Consider the following 23,491-nt stretch of genomic DNA (forward strand, 5'->3'; position numbering starts at 1 on the left):
AACCAAGTCTATTTTTTTACTTTGAATGAGAATATCTCAATGATTATTGCATATTTTTTTGTCAGAAAAAACCCTGATGCTTGTTTTGCATTACATGCAATGATGGAGATACCAGATCAGTATAAAACTATCAAATCACTTGGATACCTGAATGATGGTGGACAAATTTCTGACAAACTTGGAGCAACAGCCAACACAGAAGTCAATAAAAAAGATCTGTAAAACTTGACTGAGATAATCATTCATATCTGTAACTTTGACCTATATTTGCCATCACCAAATTGACCATTCTATAAAAATGCTAGCGCACCTTATTTTAATGACTTCATCATCTTATAAACTATGAACCCTTGACTCGATTAACTTTCAACTATTCTTTGTCTTAGTTTGTACTTTTTTTAAGTTCATACCTTCAGATTGTGTCTGTTTTTTTCCCCTCAGTTTTCCATTTAGTGCACGCTTTTGTTTATGCAGACTAAAGCAGTCAGTTCCCCATTCACTTAATGGATGTAGTTTCTACAGCGCATGACATTATCAGTACCCCATTATTTTCTGCTTTGTAGACAATGATAAATGAATATGCTTACCCACTTCATGTGCTATAGAAAGCTGGTTTGTTCTATGCCTCTTTGAATTCCATCTTATTGTAAATATATTGTTTGATGGTTACAAGTACTTACCAGTGTCAGCTACAAATTGACCCACACCTCTAGACTTCATAGCTTTTAGTTAACTGTTGAACAAACTGTTTATTATTGGTGATGATGGGTCCTGGCATTGTTTTTCTTTCTACATTAAATTTAACCTATTTTATTAAGTTAAAAATGTTTTGTTTTTGATACTCTTTATACTGTCTCATATTATGATGTAATACAAATATTGCATTGTTTTCCTGTCAAAACGGTTCAAGAGTGCAGCATACAATTGACCCAAAGCCTGGTGTAATTACTTGTATCTCAATGTATTTTAATTTGTATGCCTTGAAAGTTTCAACTACATTTTATATACAAGCTATCTGATGAAAGCCATTGTGCTGTCCTAATTATCCCTCATTAAGTATTGGCCACGAGCTTTACATCATCTGCTAGATCTCTAAGGAAGCTTCACAACTTCTATATTGGAGTAAAATAAGCATTAACACATTTTTTTTATAACATGTTCTTGGTATGCAATAATATGTCTGCTCTCTATAAACAGACATTCCATTCATGTATGACATTCATGTGATCAGTTGTCTTGAGAAAGGGATAAATTTGTTCAATGTTATCCCTTTGTGGAATTTTCTTTGATTCATGTGCATTTCATTGTTCTTAGAACTTATTATATTATAAATACTTGTTAATATGTTATGTATGTATTGCACTGTATTAATATATGTTCTGTGTGTCATTATATCTTATGTATGCATCACACTGTATTAATATGTGTTCAGCATGTCATTAAATCTTTCAAGGGACTGAGCAAATGTGTGGTCAATGCTAGGTGTGATAGTCTTAATACATATATGCATTACTTGTGAATGTGCCTTAATTTCTTATGAAAAAAAAAAGTGATATACAATTAATGTGAACTATAGCAGCACTTTGTGAAGTGATATTGTATGGAATGACAAGACTTCAGGGTGTAATGTTGATGTCAGAAACCTGTTTAATTCTTGTGAGGGTAATGAAATCTATTTTAATAGGTTTGAATGAAAAGTTCAAATCTTTATAAAAAATGATTCTAAATATGTTTGAATAAAAAAATATATACATATTTTCTAATAGTTTTTTTTTTCTTTTTAACTTTTAATGTACCAATACAAAACTGTATTAAGAAGTTTCCAACTTTATTAATGAATAATTGCAGATCACTTAAGGAATTAATTCCAGCAGAGATGAACTTCAACATGGCCTACTTGTTCTGAAATCCTTTATTCAATATCATGGCTTTCCTGTGTTGAAATGGGTTCTCCCCCCTCCTATTCCTAGTTTAGCTGAATGAGTTAAAGAGAGAAGTTTTTGGCATTCTCTAAATACACACACACATTGAACAACTTAGTTTTTAAAACTACAATCTTTCTGATATAGAGTCACAAAAACAAATAGGGGGAAAAACTCCAGATATTGGGAAATGGGCGACCCGGAAATGTATCTACTGTAAACTTGATGGTGATGGAGAGAACCAAGCAAAGCACAATAGCCCAGGATGTTAAAAAGTGGAGCTGGATGGGACGCACCCTCTGAAAAGTACCAATGTTGCAAGGCAGGCACTTGATTTGAGTGCACAAGCCTGGAAGAGATTGGTCATCAGCAAAGCTGAGGTAACCTGGAATGACGTGGGAGCAGATGAGGACAGCTGCTTAGAACAGAGTTCGAAAGAGAGGTAAAGTTGTGATCCTGCCCCCCCTTTCCCCAAAGGTTTCACAGGAGTAAGTCAAGTCTGATTTGGCATGCTGCAAAGACCCTGACTTTTAACTCTTGAACAGTATTACACTTAAACAATGACTTCATCAGCATGATAATTAACAGATCCAATTACTTAGCAGCAACTAAGAAACAAAATTTAAATGTACAGAATTGATTTTAATAAGCTCACAGTCTGTAAAAATAAAATGTTCATGTGATGATTATGGCAACAACAACAACAAAAAAAATGCTATTCCCATTTCTTGTTACAGTTTAAAATAGCAAACAACTCTTTTGTGGTGTAGTTGGGTGGTAAATTATCTAGTCTCTCAGTGAGCTGCTCGTCCTTTTTGGTTTTGTCATTCTTGTACGGCACTCTGGGCACAACTTTGTGGAAAGCATTCTCTTCATCCTGGGAAAGTACAAATGAACGAAAATTGTGAGGACTTTTTAGGGATGTGAGGCTGAGTGGCAAAAACCACTTGGCTACCTATCAAATGGGGGGTGTGAGTTCAAATCCTGACTCGAGCCGAGTTGTGTTTGCTTCCTAATGATGTCAACACAGAAACCTTCTCTCAGATACCCCCCCCCACTTCCACAATAGAGATTGGACATGCATAAGTTTATTCATTAAAAATTAAATTCCTTCATGATCTATGGAACTCTTTATGATAGGGTTATGATTGTCAACAGTTATATACAGTACTTTAACTTTTAACTAAAATTAAATTGTTCCTGAATGGGAGAATTTAATCCGTTCAAGTTCAATTAATCCAATTAATTTTAAAATCAGCAAAATTTGAAATTTAATAATAATTTTTAAATCATTTTCAAATAAACCTAACCATAAGTTTGACAATTAAGCATTTAATTATTTAAAAAATATTTTAATCATGCTATTTAAAAAGAAAACAACAACATTAACCTAACACCAGAACTTCTAATCTATATATCAACATCATATCCACATCTATAATATAAACTATTGATCATAAGGTAAATATTAGAAATCTAGTATAAAATTATTACTATATATATATGACAGGTAAGCTAATGGTCGTAAGTAATTAAGATGATTCACTGACTCATATGGAGTCATACAATGATAAAATTCCAAATTCAAGAATGCTGGGAACAAGTGAGACTCAGAGAGCCATGGACAAATGAAAAAAAAAAAGATTGTCAGAGAATTAGTCATCAGGAGCAAGATTCATTTAATAAACTTATTTTATCTCTCATTGCCACATGCAAGGTCAACTTGGTAAGCCAGTGAAGCCCCTCCCCACATTTTATATTTACTAAAGACTCATAGGTTTCTTACACTGAACCTGAAGACTCATACATTTCTCAAGTTACCATAGACCTAAAGACTCATACATTTCTCAAATTACCATAGACCTAAAGACTCATACATTTCTCAAATTACCATAGACTTATAGGGAGGCGCAGTGGCTGAGCAGTAAAGTGCTTGGCTTCCAAACCGGGTTTGAATCCTGAAGACTGGTATTTTTAATTTCAGGATATTTGGGCGCCTCTGAGTCCACCCAGCTCTAATGGGTACCTGACATTAGTTGGGAAAAGTAAAGGCAGTTGATCATTGTACTGGCCACATAACACCTGTCACATTGTTTAGACAAGTGTCTTTTACTTTCCCCCAGCTCTGTTTAGTTTTTTTCCTTTACTCATAATACTTGTACAGGGCGAGAATGCCTTGTATTTTTGTTTTGAATTGTTATTGCTATGTCACAAAGTCCGGTGACATGTATTGGTCATTCGTTGTCATGAGGCAGTTCACCCTCTGAGTTTGATTGAAACGGACGGTGTGTTAGTCCCTAAAAGATTATTAGTCAGTAGTAGTTTCTTGGACTTATATTATTCAGTAGGATTTTTGAGACCCCTGTTTAGGGTGAGTTACTTTGTTGAGATATCTCTTATTGTATGTTATATGAGGTTGTCACTGTTTCTAGTTTACGAATAGAGGTTGAATTTTGTGCTTATTTCGTTTATAGGGTGCCAGTGTTGGAATTCTAGGTACTAAGCTCGATCCTATGCCAGTGTGGGCATTGCTTGTTGTCTTAGAAATATATATATATACTATATATACTACAGTCTTAAGCGTCATTGTCAGATTAGCGATCATTGACGGCGTTGAGTGTCAGGCCGTTACGCATCATTTGTATCAGTTGGGATCAGCTGAGGTCTAACTTTATTATTGCCGATGTTGACAGTATTGTGAGGTCAGTTGGTAGCAGTAGCAAGGTGCTTATGTGAATTATTGATTAATATCTATCTATATATAATTTATATATCTATTATCTATTCATCATTTTATCACTCTCATTGTACATATACATATATCAGTATCAAACAATTAAATTCATTTTTTTTTTTGTTATTTAAACTATCCACATAGTTGGTTACTCTATGTACGACTGTGTGTGAATGATGTTCTTGTCAGGTTGAACCTCGGGACCTTAATTGTGTACAGCTAGTTAACAACACAAATAAATTCCTGAACCTGACAACACCCACGTTAACTGTAGGCCGCGGAAACAGATGACCTCTACATCATCTGCCCTATAGACCACAAGGTCTGAAAGACTCATACATTTCTCAAGTTACCATAAACCTAAAGACTCGAACATTTCGCAAGTTACTGTATGGGGTAGTCAAAACAAAAACAAAAGTTAAATATAAATTAGTAACATACACTATCTAGATAATTTACAAATTGTTTAAACAAATTGTATAATTTCTCCACAAAAGTACATATCTGCTATCACCATTCTCTTTTAGTTCCCATTGGCAAGAGGTGGGAGGATTGAATGGAACTGTACTAAAAACACTTTTCTCTCTCCATTTTATGTTTACTATGCCTGATGTTTCCTAGATTTCTTAAATTTCTTGGAGATCTGCTTCACTAACAAGTTACAAAGTTTCAACATGCAGCATTTATCTTTTAGACTTTAAGATTATATAAATGTAGAAGATATCATTAAAGTCAATGCTTTGACAGCAGAACCACTCAATGCTTTATAAAAAATTAAGTGACTGGGATTCTTAATAAGATAAAAAGCGCCTGATAAAAAAAAAAAACAGGTTTAACCAAAAAAGAAATCAAAACATTCCCCCCCAAAAACATGCTTAAATTATCTATAACTAAACATTTCTTTTATTTTGACAATTATCTTAAAATTCTAGTGGCCTTGACGAAATCCTTGGCTGGGAACTTTTACAATTTTCTTGACCTATTTGCATAAGATTTTTTCTAACAGAAGAAATCAAATGCAGGAAGAAAAAAAAACTTTTCAAGAGAATAATGAAAATGAAATCCTACTTACTGCAGACAAGAAAGGCTTGTTGATGATGTCTAGATTATCCTTTTCAATACACATTAACTCTGCCACTTTCCTTTTGAAGTTGACACTGATAGGAGGAATAACTCTGTATTTTCTAAAAAAAAAAAAAAAAAATGACATGAAATTTATTGAATCTGATCTGAGGTTCAGTATGAAAGTTGTAACAGCCAGCACATCATGGAATTGTGACAAATGTCCTGAAAAAAATTAAAGAGGGCGGAAAATTTAGTTGGCAGTCATGAAGCTCTCACAAATCATTATTCGCATCATAGTGGTAGTAGGGTCTGCCTAAGGTGGATTAGGAAGGGGCATTCAAAGAGGTTTACCGTTTCACAAGCGCTTTACTGCTTAGCCACATCATCTCCAAGACCCAAATCTGGTATCATCTAAATCACACTATCCACATAATGAGTTTATAAATCTGAAAAAAATTTTATTGCTTGCATTCTTCTATCAACACTATTAGCTAACACCTTTTTTTGCATTCATCATTTGAAAAGGCCTTCACTTCTAATCTCAAAATAAGAACAACTCAGTCAGCTTGCCCTGTATCTAGAGGGGCGATGAGGCAGACAAAGGCCTTCACTTCTAATTTCAAAATATGAACAACTCAGTCAGCTTGCCCTGTATCTCTAGGGGCAATGAGGCAGACAAAGGCCTTCACTTCTAATCTCAAAATATGAACAACTCAGTAAGCTTGCCTTGTATCTTGTGGGGCAATGAGGCAGACAAAGGCCTTCACTTTAAATCTCAAAATGAAATGATAACGACTAGAATACCAATAACATGGCTTTATTCGACAAAATTAGACTACAGTAAACAGTGAATGAAACTAGCACGTCTAGCATACCACTGATGCAGTCTATACACACACACACACTGGACATGAAACACAACAATGGCCATGACCTTCAGACACGCTGGACGCACGCAGAAAATCAACTCAGTTACACTACAATCACCCCGCCTAAAAGTTATAGAAACATAAACATGTAAATAATAGTGAAGGACAGCAATATAAGAGGCCTTAGTATCCCTACAGAATACTTACAGATTTACTCTATTGAAAAGCATTGTATAACTATAAACAAACACGTTATACACTATAAAATTATCAGTCCCTTATGCATACAAATATTAAGACCAGTTGTCTTGAATAATAATGTAATAAGTAATACAATACAAAAAGTCTAACTAGAAAAGCTATACACTATAAAAGATCAGTTCAAAGTGTGTCATATTAAGCCTACAATTACTGAGTTAGAACTTGTGATATATGGAAAAATAATTAAATAAATGTTAGACCTTATAATTAGGTCTGCTTGTTCTTGGTCTTAGGTTATATCTACCAGGACCAATACTGCCGTCGCTTGGAGTTGGTGACATCTGCGGCTCTCTAACAGGAGACTCAGCCCCTGCATTTACTTCTTCTTGATGTCCATTTTCCCCTTGTTGTACATATGTGTTAGGAGCAGCCATTGGTTCTATAGTCACATGGTCAGTAGGCACCTGCATCTGTGTTATAGGGTTTGTCTCCGGCTCAAAGTCTTCATGTTCCATATGTTGATACACCTCTGATTCTCCCTCTCTTGGAACGGGGGCCAAATGTCGCAATGACACTGTTTCTTCTCTTCCATCAGGAAGTCTTACAATGGCATACTGTGGGTTGCATGTAATTAAGTCCACAGCTATTGTACCATCGTCATATTTTGATGCACGGACTCCCTTTTTTAACAACACTTTTCCTGGTTGAGCTAACCATGTCGGGAGTGATTTGCCGAAGGTGGACCTGCGATAGAACTTGAATATTCTCTCGTGAGGTGTCTCGTTTGTAGCGGTACAGAGCAGAGAACGAAGAGAGTGCAGGGCTTGGTTTAACGCCTGCTCCCATTTGGAAACCGGGAGTCCTTGAGTTTTTAAGGCCAGAGTTATAGCTTTCCATAATGACCCGTTTAGCCTTTCTACTTGAGAGTTCCCTCTGGGATTATAAGGGGTCGTCCTGCTTGTGGCCACCCCTCTCTCGTGTAAAAATTCCTGCACCTCTCTTGACATGAATGAGGTACCTCTATCAGAGTGTACATAGTCAGGCATTCCGAATAGTCCAAATAAATTATCTAGACATCTGATTACTGTTGAAGCCGACATATCAGAACAGGCGTATGCAAACGGGAATCTTGAAAATTCGTCAACTATAGTTAGCAGGTATGTGTTCCGAGATGTAGAAGGGAGCGGTCCTTTGAAGTCCATACTTAGTCTCTGGAAAGGTTGCATCGCCTTAATTAGAGTTCCATTAGAATTACTGAAATATCTGGGTTTTACTTCGGCACAGATTCTGCACTGGTTGACAACCAGCCTAACATCTTCACAAGAGAAAGGTAAGTTTTTCGCTCGCACTAAATGCCATAGTCTTGTTACTCCCGGATGACACAGAGAGTCATGGAGCAGTTTCAATTCATTTCGACTCATAGCTGACACACACCCGTTTCTAGAAAACGTATCAGCCGCTACATTGTGTTTGCCTGGTCTATACAAGACATCGTAGTGGAAACAGCTCAGTTCCAGTCTCCACCTTTGAATTTTCTCATTCTTTATTTTCCCTTTGCTCTGTTTGTCATACATGAAGGCCACAGAGCGTTGATCCATGACAAGGGTAAAGCGATTTCCTACTAAGTAGTGGTGCCATTTCCTTAAAGATTCTACAATGGCATAAGCTTCTTTTTCTATAGCTGAGTGCCGCCTTTCACTTTTAGAGAGTGTTCTTGAAAAGAACGCCACGGGGCGGCCATCCTGGTTGAGGGTGGCAGCTATTGCAACATCCGAAGCGTCTGTTTCAACCGTCAGAGGTCGAGTATAGTCGATGGTGAAGATGGCAGCTTTCTCCAGCTCCTGCTTTAATTCGTTAAGGGCTGTCTTTACTGTTTCTGAAAGAGGGAACGACGTGTTATTTGCCAAAACATTTATTTTGTTAGAAAAATTTGGGATCCACTGTGAGTAGTACGCCAACATGCCCACGATCCGTTTTTGTGAGCGCATATCATGAGGGGGAGGAAGGTTTCTTAAAGCCTGGAATCTTTCAGGGTCTGGCTTGAGAAGGCCTTTAGAAATTTCGTATCCCAATAGGCAAACTTTGTCAGTGGCTATCGTACTTTTGTCTTCATTAAATGTGATCCCATACTTTCTAGAAGCATCTAGAAATCTTTGCATATTCTCATCGTGCGACTCTTGATCATGACCACATACTGTTACATTGTCCACGTATGCAAAGGTGTCCTGCAACTTTTCATTCTCAATAATTTGATTTATTGTTCTCTGGAAGCATGCAACTCCGTTGGTAACACCGAAAGGGATGCGACAGAACTGGTAGAGTTTGCCACATGCCTCAAATGCAGTAAACGGTCTTTCCTCAGTCTTGATTGGTATTTGATGGTAGGCACTTTTGAGGTCTAGAGTACTAAAAACGGAATAGTTGGATATCCGTTCTACCAGTTCATCGACTCGGGGCATTGGGTATGCATCCAGTAAGGTGAAGCGATTTATTGTTTGACTGTAATCAATGACCATCCTTCTTTTATGTCTCTCGTTTGTTGTCACAAGCACCTGTGCTCTCCAGGGAGACTTTGAAGGTTCAATGATTTTGTCCGAGAGGAGTTTTCTAACTTCAGACTCAATAAATTTGTTATCACCTATTGAGTGCTTTCGGGACTTAGTAGCCACTGGTCTGCAGTCAGAAGTTAGATTACTGAATAGGCTCGGTGTTTCGACTCGTGCTGCTTTAAGACCACAGATGTGTAGAGGATTGCGTTTTCCTCTGTACGGTATGGTCAATTCCTTATGAAGACTTATAAAGTCTACACCAAGGATTACATCCGAGCACAATCCAGCAAGTAGAGAAAGTTTGACCTTTTTGTAGTGTTCTCCCTTGTACTGGACATTGGCAAATGTATGTCCTAATGTCTTTTCAGAAAGATGTGTAGTGGCCATGAATATTCTGTTTGTAGACGGACGTACTGGCCATTTATTTCTCTTGACGATGGCTTCTGATATGTAGCTTTCACAGCTGCCAGTGTCTATGAGAGCTTGCAACAGCAACCCGTTGACGTTAACTTGTGCCATAGACTGTGTAAGCCCAGAGAAATGCGTTGATGACAAGGTACATGGAGTTATCACACTGGTCAGTGATATTTTGCTGTCAGCTTTGTTGGCTGTTGTTTTACTTGATTTACAAACAGTTTGGAAGTGTCCCTTTTTACCGCACTGATGACATAATGCATTTCGAGCAGGGCATTCAGTTCTAGAGTGTCTCCTCCTACCACAAAAGTAGCTTAGCGACTTAATGGCATTTAATTCCTGGTCTTCATTAGAAATGTATGTTTCTAGATGGGAGCTAGTTGGTGTTTTTATTGCCCCACAGGAGATTTCGTTCGTTGAATTGTAAGCCTGAGCATGCGTTGTGGCTGTTTCTAACACTCTAGATTCGTCAAAAGCGCTTTGTAGAGTAAGAGATGTCTTTTCCAGTAACCGCTGTCTAATAGTGTTGGATGCCAGACCCGTTATGAAGGCGTCTCTAATACAAATGTCTCTGTGCTGTTCAGCAGTTACTTCTTTAAAGTCACAGTCCCGGGCCAGGCTTCGCAACTTTAGCATAAAGGACTCTACCGTTTGGCCCGGCTGCTGTTTACATGTAGCAACCAAATGTCTAGCAAAAATGTCATTTTTTACCTTAATATAAGTAGTCTTGAGTCTGTCTATGGCCATCGAATAGGACGATACATCACTGATGAGCATATAAACCGTAGCAGATACGTGATTCTTCAACAACTTTAGTTTAAAGTCTTCGTTAATATCCTTGATGGACGAAAGAAAATTCTGAAATGTGTCATACCAGTGAGTCCATTTTTCTGAGGCCAGAGGAGCATTAGGATCAATGTCCAACTCTTTCGGTCTGAGTAATTTATCCATTGTAGATTAAGGAATCCAACACTAATCCAGATACATAATTTTGTCGAATAAATTGTAATGAAATGATAACGACTAGAATACCAATAACATGGCTTTATTCGACAAAATTAGACTACAGTAAACAGTGAATGAAACTAGCACGTCTAGCATACCACTGATGCAGTCTATACACACACACACACTGGACATGAAACACAACAATGGCCATGACCTTCAGACACGCTGGACGCACGCAGAAAATCAACTCAGTTACACTACAATGAACAACTCAGTAAGCTTGCCCTTGTGGGGCAATGAGGCAGACAAAGGCCTTCACTTCTAATCTCAAAATATGAACAACTCCGTCAGCTTGCCCTGTATCTCGAGGGGCAATGAGGCAGACAAAGGCCTTCACTTCTAATTTCAAAATATAAACAAATCAGTAAGCTTGCCCTGTATCTCGAGGGGCAATGAGGCAGACAAAGGCCTTCACTTCTAATCTCAAAATATGAACAACTCAGTAAGCTTGCCTTGTATCTTGTGCGGCAATGAGGCAGACAAAGGCCTTCACTTCTAATCTCAAAATATGAACAACTCCGTCAGCTTGCCCTGTATCTCGAGGGGCAATGAGGCAGACAAAGTGCGCTGGCGACAAATCTCAAAGCATTAACCATGTTTCTGGAGGTCATGACAGAAATGGGGTCAATGAGAATTAGTTTTAAAATTCTGGGAGGATAAAGCCAGACGTGTCAGGCTGCATATATGCATCACCAGGATCCATGGTGGTAGCTAGGACACTATCCCATTGGTGCATACTTTGCACTGATGCAGTCACGGTGGAGAGTCCAAAAAGACAATATCTACATAATGTGTCCCAATATTAGCTCTTATTTTCAGTTTAAAATAAAACTAGATCAATTGAGTCTAGATCTATCATCTATATCATATATGACTATAAGATAATAAGTAGTATATTAGTAATGGATGATGCATAGGACATAGTACATCTAATCATCTTCTTTTTTGAAGTAACGTCTGTATTATATTATAATTTTATATAAGATAAGTATAGTATTTTAGTAGTATAGTAATAATATAATATTACTGAGCTAGAGTTAGTAGAGTAGATATACTCATATAGATCTGGAATCAATATAGATTCTAGCTAGAATCGAGTCTAGATCTAGTCACAATCTAGTCTAGTGACCTTTTCTTATCTTATATTTAGATCTATATAATTCTAGTGAGTCTAGTAGTCTAGTCTAAATACTAAGATAGTGACCAACTTGAAAAAATTACTCTGGAATCCTCGATACACTATAATGAATCTCCACCATGGGACGAAAGCCCTCTTCCTACTATAAGGGACCATATTGAAAACATAAAAAGAAAATCTGATTACAGACCAACAGAGCTCAAGGAAATAGTGAACTGTTTTCTACATACCAATTACCCTAGCAATCAGTGGATCAGAGTTTACAAGGATGGCTCATCCCATAAAGCCACCACACATGGAGGAGCTGGAATACTTATCGAATGGCCAGATGGAGGAAAACTAGAAAAATCCATTGCAACTGGAGAGCTCTCTGACAGTCACAGAGCAGAAAGGGAAGCACTAGCACTAGCTGCTACCATGCTAGCAAATCATCCAAGTTCCCCTCACAGTCAGATTGTCTTTCTAACAGACGCGAAAACAACCCTCGAAAGCTTGCAAAACTCTGATTCCCCTTATATTAAAAACCTCAGAACAGCACTTATAAAGCTCAACAACAACAGCAAAAAAACTGTTATTCAATGGATACCAGCTCACATACAACTAGCAGGAAATGAGAAGGCTGACACACTCGCCAAGAGTGGGAGAACAAACTCACAAGTAAACTCTGCACTCTATCCAGAAGAAATGAAGAAATTAATTGTACATAAAATAAATGAGAAATGGACGAGCTCTCATCCAAATCACAAGAAAGATGACGCTTACTATAAGCTATCCCGACAAGACCAACGTCTAATCTTTCGACCCAGGACCGACACAACAGAATGCGACAACACATGTTCCGGAAGCTCAAAATTGGAACCAGTGAAATCTGCCCATGTGGAGTATCACCAGAAAATGCCGACCACGACCACGTCCTCCAAAACTGCTCTCTCTACCAAGAGGCCCGTATAAGACATTGGCCCCAAATCACCCCAATAGAAAGAAAACTATATGGAGAGCTCCCTGATTTGGAAACCACTGCGCAGTTCATCTCATGTATTGGTCTGGTCATATGAACACTCCAACATAACAATGAGAACGATGAAGAAGAAGAAAAAAAAATCTTATATTTAGATCTATATAATTCTAGTGAGTCTAGTAGTCTAGTCTAAATACTAAGATAGTGACTGATTATCACACAGTTATCAGTCTGATAGTCACTTCGAAAGGTCCTGACTTAGACTAGATCTAGTTAGAATCAACTATCTAGACAATGTACTAACACTTACACTAGTGACTAGTAATAAGTAATTAATAAATATTATAGATTAAAGTTACTCAGTTAGAGTGTCCATAGTCATAGAGTTAGTTCAGTTAGACTAGACCTAGTAAGACCTAGTTATATTATTGTCTACTCTAGTCTATAGTAACTTATAGTTAGTGTAGTGTAGGAAGTGTACATCATCATCATCATGATCTAGATCTAGTTACTAGTAGACTAGACGCCGACGGTCAGTGCCACTTACCCAAATCTTAGTAAACCATTGACTCTTCGATATCTTGTATAGAACTGTAAAACATTAGTTAGCTTCATTTTAAATTGCAAAGCTAAAAATTGGAGTAGACTTTTTCTAGGACTAGATCTAGTCTAGAACTAGATCTATATAATTTTAAGGACTCGAGATCTAGAATCTAGACTCTATAGCCTGCTATGGAAAGGTCAATGCGCTTCTTCTATTGAAAACGAAAATGACCAGAATTCGTTGGCAGTGCTAGATTCTAGATCTAGAATAGATAGTAGATAGATATGTAAATCTATGATAGGATTCTTATGCTATGTAGATCTAGATCTAATCTAAATAAAGAATTGCAAAATAATTTTTGAAATGCTTGAATTTTTCCATTTATTTATTTATACAATATTAATATATTATCATAAACATAAGTAATAATAATAATATATAAAAAAGACCGAATTGCAATCTGACAATGTTTTTTTTTTCAGAAATTTCCCTTTCTATAATTAGATCTACCTGTTGACAACAATGGCGTTAAATAATGATGACTAGCTGTAACATTCTAGAATCTACAAATATACGGACATGACTGACATGACTTTCAATGTTGGAAGATGTTATAAATTTCTAGAAAAAAAGCATAGCTAGGTAACGTTTGGGCTAAATCTATATTCTTAATGCCTAGTAATGGTAATATAAAATATAATAGTAATTAAAATAAATTATTGCATTATCATGATGATGATTATCTGTCATTATCATTATGACTCAGTCTTGGGCTCTAGATCTATAAAAAAATAATCTATATATAGTGTCTCTAGTCATTAGTGTCTGACGTAGTCATAGTCAGTCTTGAGTTTGAGCCTAGTCGTCTAGTCACTATAGTCTAGTAAAAGTCTAGTTCTAGTTATAAAAAATATATAGATCTAGAATCTAGAAATAATCTAGATCTATATAACATAATATAACTTATAAGTTTAACTAATCTTTTTTTTTTTAATCTAGATCTAGTACAGTAGTTACTCTAGCTAGAGTCTAGAGTTAGAGTAGTTTATTTAATCCGAATATTACATGAATTCGAACATTCGCTGTTTTTTGTGGTCATTACATCTTTATCTTTATTTTGATATTTATTATTTAATATGAAACTAGTGTGCTTTTCAATGTGCTTGTCCATTTTCCAATGATTCTGACCCTTCCATTTAGCTATCTTTTTATGTAAGAAAAAAGAATTTCAAATTTGTAAGTAATGTAAGTCAGGTTGTTGTTTTTTCCTATGTTACCAGGATGACTTTACCTCTTCCTAGGGTTCAGACTATATTTTTTGATTGGCTAAGTCTATACTAATGAGCCCGGCAATATTTATTCTGTTTTTGGAGCTGATTTATTTGATTCATAAGCCAAGTTGTTTGATTTCATAAAAAAAAAAATTAATAGGGTGTTTGAATTAAATTATGATTTTCTTAACCAAAATTTGTTTCAAACAGCCAGTTTTGGACATCAGTGTTAATGATATTATAATATATATTATATTGTATTTGTTTGTTTGCTGTTGTTTTTTTTTATAGAGAATAAATGGACAAATGTTTGGAGTGAGCTTGAAGTTAAATGCCTATTATAGATCTAGACTAGATAGATCTAGAATAATCTAGATTTATATATAGAGAATATAGAGGATTCAGCTTTTTAGGCAAGGATGGCTATATCCTAACCTCTACTACAAAAGATCATCTGTATTAGAAATTTATTAAATGAATAAACACAAAACATTCAACACACATCTAATCATACAAACATAAAATAAGTCTGTGTAGAAGTCACTATCCCAGTGACCTAATTTTGGTAGAATAAGTGTGTTCATATTTTTATTTTTTGTGTTCGTATTTATGCATAATTTGAAAACATCTTAATGATTTCATGTGAGGGGCTATGCCTGGGGATCTAAAAAATTTAGTTATTGTTAATATAGAATTAAAATCTGAGTTTATTGATGCCTAAATATAGAGACTGTCTGAAATAAATATATAAATTTAAGTATAATAATAATAATAGTCTTAATTATCCCTGAGGTAATTTGTCTTACAATTTTTGCATTAAAAAAATTAATACATTATGACTAATGTACAAAATTAACATTCATACTAGTTTTACTGTTGACTGTAGTCTGTATAAAAAAAAAAATAATATAGACTGTATTATTGATTTATTAATAATTAATATAGATAAGACTTAGAGTACTATGCAGGTCTCAAACAAATTAAGCCAGCTGGCAGCCATTTTCACGTTTGAATGTTTATTGATCCATTATGAATTCATCCTTTAGTCTATAAAATAGATTTGATTTAATGTATCACTAGGCATATTTAAAATCAAATATGATATTCAAGAGGTATTGGGTAGGTATTGCCAAGCCTGTAGCTAGCCACGCAAGAAATTAAAAATGCTTTTGTTGTGAGAATCCTTTAGAAGGGGAGGGAGTGATGGAGGAGTGATAGATGGTCTCATACTCTTTCCCACACTTCACACTTCTAGCAAAGAAGAAGTTTCTTTGCAGCTTTATATTCATGAATTTTAAAATTAATTTTGTTTCTTTTTTTTCCAGACAAAGAGATTTATTCTCACTTACAATGGATGTTACAAACGTAGGTCATGTCAGATCAGCAACATCATCCACTCAGGTGGTAAGAATAGTCCATATTTCAGATACACATCTTGGGCATAATGCCTTGACACCACCAAGACCTCTTAGTGGCAACATATCCATTCGAAGAAGCATCAGCAGCGATTCCCCCAATCAGATCATAAATGAGAAAGGGGTGAATGCCTTTGAAAAAAGGTCAAGCTCTTGCAAAGATTCACACGAGAACTCCTTTCATAAAGGAGGTGTTTTCCTGAGCAGCCTCTCTGGGTCGTACTCCACAAGTGCTAATGAAATTCCAAGTGGGGACATTCTTATTCATTCAGGGGATTTCTATTCTAACCATTCTGGCGTTTTTTCCCGATCTGATAATTTTGAGGAGATTGTGCAGATGATGAATGACTTCTTTGACAGATTTCCACACAAAATTAAGCTCTTCGTTGCTGGTAACCATGAAACGGCCTTAGAGCACAAGAAACTTCATACGATTCAGGAGAGGCTGATATCTGCAACATATCTTTGTAACACATCGTTTACTTATAAGGGCATCAATTTCTATGGAGCTCCGTATTCTCCCTTTAGGCTCATGACCAATGCCAGAGGTTTTATTTGTAACTCTCGAAAAATAGCAGCACACTGGCGGGAGATACCATCAAAAACAGATGTCTTGATTACGCACGCTCCTCCATATGGAATACTTGATCTGGCCACAGATTGGTCAACTCGAAAAATTCCTAAATTATCTAAAGCTTTTCATAGAGTCATTCTAGCAAGTACCTGTGAAACCTGCGGCTTAGAGCATCCAGGAAGAAGTCACTGGGGATGTCCACATTTGAGAGATGAAGTTCTTATTCGAATTAAGTAAGTTTTTAAAATTTATTTATGGTCTTTTATTTCTTTTGGCACCTAATATAGTGTGAATCATATCTTTTGTTTCTTAATCTAACATAAATCTTTGCTTTATTACAATATTTTATATATATATATTAAGAGTTGTTTATTCTTAAATGTAAATTATGTTTAAAAAAATGAAATTCTAGTTAAAGAGCTTAAAATAGATCAGAGCTAATTTCCTGTTTTTATATTCTTCTTAACTAGCTTAGCATTTCAGTCCGAGTTGAACCTAAGTACAAATTGAGATTTTTTAAAATTATTTCTTATATTAGTGGCTGAGTGGTAAAGCACTTGGCTTCTGAATTGAGGTCCTGGGTTTGAATCCTGGTGTGAAGAGTGTGATTTTTAACTTCGGGATCTTTGGGCACCTCTGAGTTCACCCAGGTCTAATGGGTACATGACATTAATTGGGGAAAAGTAAAGTGGTTGATCGTTTTGCTGGCCATAGAAACAGATGACCTTTACATCATCTGCCATATAGATCACTAAGTCTCAAAGGGGAACTTTACTTTTTTTCCTTTTTTTTTTTAATCCCTTATGTTTCCAATCATGAGTATTTTAATTTATTCAAAATGAAAATAGTTGACAAATATCTTAAATTTAATGTAATTTTTATGGTGCGCATATTTTATTTTACTTATAGCTCTAAATTTAACCAAATAATTTTTTGTTTCCAGACCTCAACTTCATTTGTTTGGTCATGTTCATGACGGAAACGGCATCATGACAAAGAAAGGAATTACTTTTGCCAACTCTTCCTATGCAATTTTCAAACGGCCTCATATATTTGACTTCTTCACAAACACATGATTGACAATGATGGTAATTTCTACCGATGCAGCTTTCTATATGTTAGGTTTCCGTCAAGATTGTAAGCTGAATTTTTTTTCATTTTAATTTAAAACTGTCTTGTAACATCTCATTGTGAAGATACATTCATTTCATTCTTAATAAACTCTTCATATACAAACTCTCAGACACAAAATCTCTTGTTCACCGATAAGTTTCCCTTCTCAAGAGAATGTTAAAGTACTTAGTGTTGCTAAGCAAACAAAAGGAATCTTAATATCCTCCTTGTTAAAATGTACCATATCCAGTTTGGGAATATATTCTTTATATTGTCTTTTCGGATATGAAGAAAATCTCAAAAACTGAGCTGATATTAGCTATAAATGCATGTGTCATAAATATACCAAAACATTGTTCAATTGATTTGAACAGGTTTCTGAACTAAGTGTATTTCAAAGTGAAACATGGCTGCTGAATTGAATACTTTAATGGGAATTTTAAAAAGTATTCTCTTTATTTTATAAACAGAATAAAACAATTATTTTTGCTACTTTATTCTATTTACAAATTCTAGTTTCATAACATTATACTACATATTAATTGACAAAAGTATTACTTGGCTGAGCCTTTGAAATGTTTTACAAATGTTTAAAAAATATGTTTTAAAATTTCATATCAATATGCAAGATCTATTATGAAATATATAGTTCTCTTTATTTTATACAGTGCAGGAGAAATATATTTTCCGTTTGTATGTGTTTATTTGTACAAGTGAAAGTAAGTTTAAAAAAGGTTTTAGGTCTTTCAGATGATATATTTCTTTTTAACATTTTGATATATGATTAAAAAGTTGTGAAAGCATTATGATATTTTAATCTTTTTATGATATTTTAATCTTTTTTTCACAAAGTGTTAACAGCTTGTGAATGTATACACATATATTTTTGTGGACGATCTGATTAAATAAGTGTATAAGTTTAACTTTTTAAGTAGTTAGAAAATGTTCATTTTTAGTTGCATGCTATTTTAGCAGCCGCATTAATTTTGTTACTGTTCACATACTAATGTCTGTCCTTGAACTTTGACTTACCATTCCAAATATGGTGCTAAACATTTTTATGTAGTTTGATATTTGTGCCTTTTGTTATGGTTTATAATGATCAACTTGTGCTGTTTTTAATGACTGGAGTAGGAGACTTTAGTGTTGCTATCTTTCTTCTTATTTATTATGCCTGCCAAATGTTTTTTTTACATTAATATACCAATACATTTAAGTAAATATTTATGTATAAGTAGTAGTAGTAGTATATAACTAGTATATAAGTAGTATATTTTAACTAGTATATGATTCTTTCTTTGTTAATATTCTAATAAGAGGTAAAACAGCGGAAAAGATTTTTTTTTTAGTCAGTTGTAAAAATTTAAGTATCAATAACAATAAGCTCCTTCTTCCCAAGCGCTATTAGAGCATGGAATGGGTTGCCTGAGCTAGCCAGGAAAACCAGTGACTTGGCGGAGTTTAGGTCATTGGTTAATATGCATGACTAAATGCATGACGCGTAGGACGTAATCATCTTTTTTTTTTTGAAGTAACGTCTGTATCATTTAAGATAAAGATTTTTTTGGTCCTTTTAATATGCTAAAAGCTCCGTCTGTCTTGGAAATCAATGGATGCTCCCAGAGAAATCACTGGTTATGATTTTTTTTTTTTTTTTTTTTTTTTTGAGTTCGGGCATTATTTGCAGTGGCTCAACAAGCAGAATCTTGAGCAGCAAGGTTTGCCACCACAGGTTGTGCAACTGTTTTAGGGCTATCTTAGCTTTCTTTCTCATTCTTTTTGCTTGCTTCGAAGTTTGTACAAATAAGTGCCGTCTGCCTCCAAGTTGTCTGATCTTGTGCAATTACCTCCCCTCTTACTTTCAGTGATTCCATGCAGAAATTATATCTCACTTTCTCTGTAGGTTAGTCTTGGGTGTCCCTTGGGTCTGATTCCATTTTGCAAGCTCAGAATAGAGAATGTCCTTTGAAATTCCTCCATCTGGCATGCGGCTGACATGACCAAGTCATGGTAGTCTTTTCTGTGTCAAAAGAGCATAGATACCTGTATCATGTATTGGCTAATTTCAAAACTTCCTTATTTGAGACTTGGTGCCTCCAGGAGATTCACATTGTACGTCTCAGGCAGCGCAAGTGAAAACTGCTCAAGCTATGCTCATAATGAAGAGCTCTCACCATCCAGGCGTTGTACAGTAGCATTTTGGTACCGGTATTAGCATTCATAGACTGATTTATTTAATTTTTGAAGTTTCCTTAAGTACATAGCAGTAATCATCTTTTTTTTTTTCCACCTTTAATTGAAAGGAAAGGAAGAATCTGATACTCAAAACTTTTTGCCCAAAACCTGTTTAATCGTATCTGAAAATGCCCTACAAATTGATAATGTTTTAAAACAAATTGGGTAAAAGAATTAACTCGTTTTTTTTTATTTAATAGTTTTTTTTAATAAACAAGAATTACATTTTTGTCCACCTAATCTAAGTATTTTCCTATATTTAAGATGTTTTAACACTTAAAGTTAGCCCTAGTTCATTGACTAGCGTTTGAGTAGGAAAACTTGATGGTATTAAAAAAACAGTATAACAGACTAATTCATTGTGATTGGTTAAATAGATTTGTATGTTCTAATAAAAGATCCTCTGGGTTTTTTTAACCGCTCTTGTCAATTGGCCATTGTAACACATTCCTCTCTTCATCTTCACCTGTCCTTTGGTGCACCACCTAAGATCTGTTGACCATCTTTCTCCATTCCTCTCTGTCTTTTGCCTTGGAATTTCATTCAGTGACAGGACTGTCCATTCTTTGATGTTGTTCTCCCATCACTTTCTATGTCTGCCTCATCTTCTTTTTCCTGGTACTGTTCCCCCTGAAGGAAGTTCTTTGCGAGCCCTTAGGACCTTTTAGTGTTAGAAACAATAACTGTCTAGCACATCTCCAAAGTGAAATCTAAGCTGTGCATTGTTGGTGTAAGCTATTTCAACGTTTCCCAAACTTTTGTCCTTAACGTAACACTTTGCTTATTGTGAGTATTTAGTTGAACACTTTGCTTATTTTTTAATTGAGGTTAATTTACGGTTGGCCTACTAGATCTAGGGCTGGTTAATTATTCCATTAGTTTGTGGAACACCAATTCAGGCCTCGTTGAACATTAGGGTTTCGTGGAGCACAGTTTGCGAAACACTGAGCTTTTTCATCCAAATGCAGTCTATTATTAGAGAAGCCATTTGTTGCACTTTAAATGTTCATGTAATTCCATGTGTTATAATTCTCTTTTACTTTATTTTCTCTGAAATTGTATCAATATTTTTGTTTTTAAGTCTTCCAAATAATTCCTTGCTGTCCATTGCTCTTTATGTATATACACATATATTTTTTGTAATTATTTTTTTTTTATATCTCTATAATTTCTTTTTAAACTGATCTCCTGACGTTCCTGTATTGGAATTACGTAGTTTATGTCAACTATAAAAGCTTTGTATATTTTGTAGAATTCTTACATGACATTTCTGTGTTTGCTACGAGAAGGGTAGTTTTGTGTTGTGAAATCACTTCTATCTGAAGTTTGTACTGTGTTGTTTTGATAGACCTGTTAAAACACAAACTTGTTTACAACTTTTTCCCCAACACATGTTTTAAAAACATGATGTATTTTGATTTGATCTTGATAGTTTAATATTTAAAAAAAAAATGGTTGTAATGATGTTTGATGTGTTGATGTTGATACATCATTCCAGTGGATCAGGGGTTTTCAAAGCTTTTTTTTTTTTTTTTTTTTGTTGTTTTTTTCACACTTCCGCCATGTCACATATTGAGAAAGCAATGACTATCTGAAGTTTTTTTTTTTCTTTTTGCATGTACTACTATTGAATGTTTAAGGTGATATATACAGTGCCAATAGCAAGCTTATTTGGAGTTCATCTTTGTAGATAAGGCTTCCTACTTTCGTTAGTTATGTGCAAAAAAAAATGATATATATATATATATATGGTATACATATTAACAAAATGTGTATTAAAATAACTGGGTGACTAGATACTATTTAAATTTGAGACACTGATGTCTTTTAGCCTTGTCTATGCATGTCAGTCTGTGGGAAGCACTGAGCTCTGGCTAACTTGGCTTTGTGCACTTGTCAGGTGTTCACACTGTGATAGATGACATCTTTAAAATAGTGGTAATTGTTTTTAATTTAAAACGTAGGTGTGCTATAACTATGTCCCTTTGTTTCTGTGGGCTAGGATGGTAGCTTTTTTTTTTTCTACATTTCGTTTTTCCGCCTGATGTAATAAAACGCCAGGAGTTCTAATGTTATTATAAACAAAACAGGATATTAACTAATAGAATAACAAACCTTTTGCTTTTACTTATTTATTAACAGACTAAAAAAAGTTTTTATTTCTGTTTTGATGATAGTGAAACTTTATTTTCTCTGTCGTAAAAAGCATTAAGTAATGATGTAATTCTTAAAAATAACAATTTAATTGGTCAACTTTGTAGTCTTTTTTTTTTTTCTAATAACTCTTAATAACTAAATATTTATTATTTAAATGGATCTAGGATACAATTTTTATGTTCTTATCTTTCATATACCTGCATCCTTAGGGTAATTTATTACTTTTTGAATTTAGTTAGGAGATGCGGTGGCTGAGTGCTAAAGCGCTTGGCTTCTGAACCGTAGGTCTTGGGTTTTGAACAAACAAACATTAGTGAATTTTGGCATCTTTAGGGCGCCTCTGAGTCCAGTCAACTTTAACTGGAACATGATATTAGTTGTGGAAAAGCTAAGGCGGTTAGTCGTTGTGCTGGCCATATGACACCATTGTTAACCGTGGACCATAGAAACAGATGACCTTTACATCATTGCAAGGTCTGAAAGGGGAAAATTGAATATTTGTCAAAGAAACTAACAAGTTTAAAATATTCCATTCCATTCAACTTGCACAAATCTGTTTCAAATTTCTACATTCTCAGTTATTGAATTTTTTGTTTATAAGTTGTGACTGTTTTTGTTGATCATTGTACTTATAGGCCTACACTGTGAGCTAATTAACAACAATATTCTTTTTATTTAGAATCTGGTTTTATTTATTTTGTATTACCTTGTTGAGGCTTTGAAACTCTTTTAAATGTTCTTAGTTGTATGAGTATTTTTTTCAACTAAAATTCTTTTACACATTTTTATAAATTGAAAATTGGACAAATGTTTAAAAAATAGCAAATTTGTCAATAATATTGAAGCTAAAAAAAAAAATCATTTTTTTCTCTTGATTATGAAATCTTTTTGGGAGATTTGAAAGATCTCTTGTCATAGCTTAAAAAAAAAAGACATTTTTTCTGCATCGTATGAAATTGTTTGAAAATTGGATTAGCCGGCCTTTCAGGAAACAGAAGTTGAATTTGAAGTGAATTTTTGAAATTTTTTGTGTACATAATGAAAACTTTATACATATATACATATGTCATTTCCTGCCAATGTAATATATCGTAAACTAATCGCTTGCTATGCTGTTAAATCCCTTTTCTATTTCAAATATTTTTTGGAATAGAGTTGACTTTATGAAATATATAATTAGCAGGATGCATTTTTTTCCCATACTTTTGGTTTCCTAAAATGTTCACTATATATCATTATTTGTATTTACTGAATGGTGTCAGAGAGGATAGTAAACTAAGTCTTGAATGATATATGCATCTAAATTAATTATATACAAATTTTG

At 34.7% G+C, this 23,491-nt stretch overlaps 3 protein-coding genes across 6 annotated transcripts in view; 2 read left to right on the forward strand and 1 right to left on the reverse strand.

Moving 5' to 3' along the window:
* Window positions 1–1,755, forward strand: part of LOC106056879 (uncharacterized) — a 61,375-nt gene extending 59,620 nt beyond the window's left edge. For all 4 annotated transcript variants that reach the window (XM_056005155.1, XM_013213794.2, XM_013213817.2 and 1 more), the window contains one exon: window positions 66–1,755. In XM_056005155.1, coding sequence (XP_055861130.1) covers window positions 66–222 — 157 coding nt within the window. In that variant the 3' untranslated portion in view covers window positions 223–1,755. The remainder of the gene's footprint in view (window positions 1–65) is intronic.
* A 788-nt stretch (window positions 1,756–2,543) lies between these two features.
* LOC106056918 (uncharacterized) lies at window positions 2,544–13,614 on the reverse strand. Its single transcript, XM_013213851.2, has 3 exons — window positions 13,406–13,614; window positions 5,729–5,840; window positions 2,544–2,799 (listed from the first exon to the last, which is right to left on the reverse strand). The coding sequence occupies exons 1-3, from the start codon at window positions 13,471–13,473 to the stop codon at window positions 2,638–2,640; spliced, it is 342 nt and encodes a 113-aa protein (XP_013069305.1). The 5' UTR covers window positions 13,474–13,614; the 3' UTR covers window positions 2,544–2,637.
* A 297-nt stretch (window positions 13,615–13,911) lies between these two features.
* LOC106056905 (UPF0046 protein K07C11.7-like) lies at window positions 13,912–18,571 on the forward strand. The gene is made up of 3 exons (XM_013213830.2): window positions 13,912–14,044; window positions 15,999–16,895; window positions 17,606–18,571. The coding sequence occupies exons 2-3, from the start codon at window positions 16,024–16,026 to the stop codon at window positions 17,736–17,738; spliced, it is 1,005 nt and encodes a 334-aa protein (XP_013069284.2). The 5' UTR covers window positions 13,912–14,044; window positions 15,999–16,023; the 3' UTR covers window positions 17,739–18,571.
* Window positions 18,572–23,491: the final 4,920 nt, after the last annotated feature.

The sequence above is a fragment of the Biomphalaria glabrata genome, chromosome 12, assembly GCF_947242115.1.
Source record: "Biomphalaria glabrata chromosome 12, xgBioGlab47.1, whole genome shotgun sequence".
Taxonomy (NCBI): Eukaryota; Metazoa; Mollusca; class Gastropoda; family Planorbidae; genus Biomphalaria; species Biomphalaria glabrata.